Source organism: Vombatus ursinus, unplaced genomic scaffold (genome assembly GCF_900497805.2).
Source record: "Vombatus ursinus unplaced genomic scaffold, bare-nosed wombat genome assembly UNPS02014176.1, whole genome shotgun sequence".
Lineage (NCBI taxonomy): Eukaryota > Metazoa > Chordata > Mammalia > Diprotodontia > Vombatidae > Vombatus > Vombatus ursinus.
The window spans coordinates 176,510-177,809 of NW_020953954.1; the positions used below are offsets into that span (position 1 = coordinate 176,510).

General features: G+C 54.5%; 1 protein-coding gene across 2 annotated transcripts in view; it reads right to left on the minus strand.

Annotated features, from left to right (window-relative positions):
- The window catches only part of LOC114041610 (dispanin subfamily A member 2b-like), a 7,548-nt gene extending 6,492 nt beyond the window's left edge, over positions 1-1,056 (minus strand). For both annotated transcript variants that reach the window (XM_027860140.1, XM_027860139.1), the window contains exon 1: positions 878-1,056. In XM_027860140.1, the coding sequence (XP_027715941.1) occupies positions 878-1,036 (159 nt within the window). In that variant the 5' untranslated portion in view covers positions 1,037-1,056. The remainder of the gene's footprint in view (positions 1-877) is intronic.
- Between the last annotated feature and the right edge of the window lie 244 nt (positions 1,057-1,300).

The window sequence follows — 1,300 nt, forward strand, 5'->3', positions numbered from 1 at the left end:
ACACACACACACACACACACACACACACACACATAACCTGCTCCTTGACAACTCTCTCAGTCTTCCCTGAATGTTCCTAACCTTTTGCCATCTCTGTTCTTTTTCTCAGGCTGCCCCCTACCTGAATGTCCTCTTTCCTTCTGGACAGTCCCATCCTCCCAAGGGCCACCTCAAACGCTGCCTCCACGCTGCTTTCCTCCACCCCTTCTCCTCTGTTGGTCCCTCTCCTAGTATTTGGTTCTAGAACCAGCTTCTTTCTTCCACTGCAGCCCTGACCTCCCTTAAGTGCTGTAGGAGCGCAGTCCTTATCCTTGGTCAGATGGGAGTTAGCCTTCCTGGAGGGTCTGAGAGGCCAGGACAGATGGATGTCCCCAATACCCTGTAGCAGTCAAATTTCCTGAGTCATAACTACAATTTAGTACCTCAGAGGAAGAACTAAGGACTGAGAAGAGGAGGAAAAGGGTAGGAAGAAGAAGAAAGAGAATGGAGTGGGTGAAGGAAGGAACTTGAGAAGAGGAAAAGAAGTGGGGTTGGAAGAAGAGACAAGGAGGGAGGATAAAGGAGAGGGAAAGATTGGGGAACAAGGAGAGAAGGAAGGAAGCAGGGACAAGAAGGAGGAGTTAGGACGAGAGGGAGAGGAGGAGGAAAGACAGGAGTGGGGGAGAAGGAAGGAAGCAAGAGGAGAAGGGGAAGAAGGAACGAGGGAGGTAGGAGCAGGGGAGGAGGAAAGAAAGAAGGGGAGAATGAAGAGACGCAGGGGAAGGTGGCAGAGCCTAGTGGAGTGAGGGGAATGAACGGGGAGCACACAGCCAAGGGATCCCTCTCTTTGGGAGCCAACTATCCCTCCCCTGCTGAACCGCACAGCTGCTGCAGCTACCTTGACCAAATAAACGAGCGCCATGAAGCTGAGACAACAAGGGTTTCCCAACACCAGAATGTTGAAGAGGGAGAACAGCAGGTAGTCACGAGGAGGGTTCGAAGTGTTCCCCTTCTCTGGTCCCCCGCCCTGCACGGTGATGGCAGTGTGCTCAGGCATGGCTTAGACGGGCTGGCTCATGGGGCGAGCTTGGACAGCTTCAGATGGGCGCGCAGGATAGTGCTCCTTCGGAGACCGGAGCGCCTGACAGCAACCGTGAGCGCAGCGGGGAAGTCTGATGGTTCCTGTGAGTAAGAAAATATTTAGGGGCCCCGGCTGGACGAATGGACCAGGGCGGGGCTGGAGGCCAGAGTTGGGAAGGGCCAGAGGAGATTCTGGATTCCTCCTCCCTCCAGCTCCGTCCTTACCCCCTCTATCCCCCTT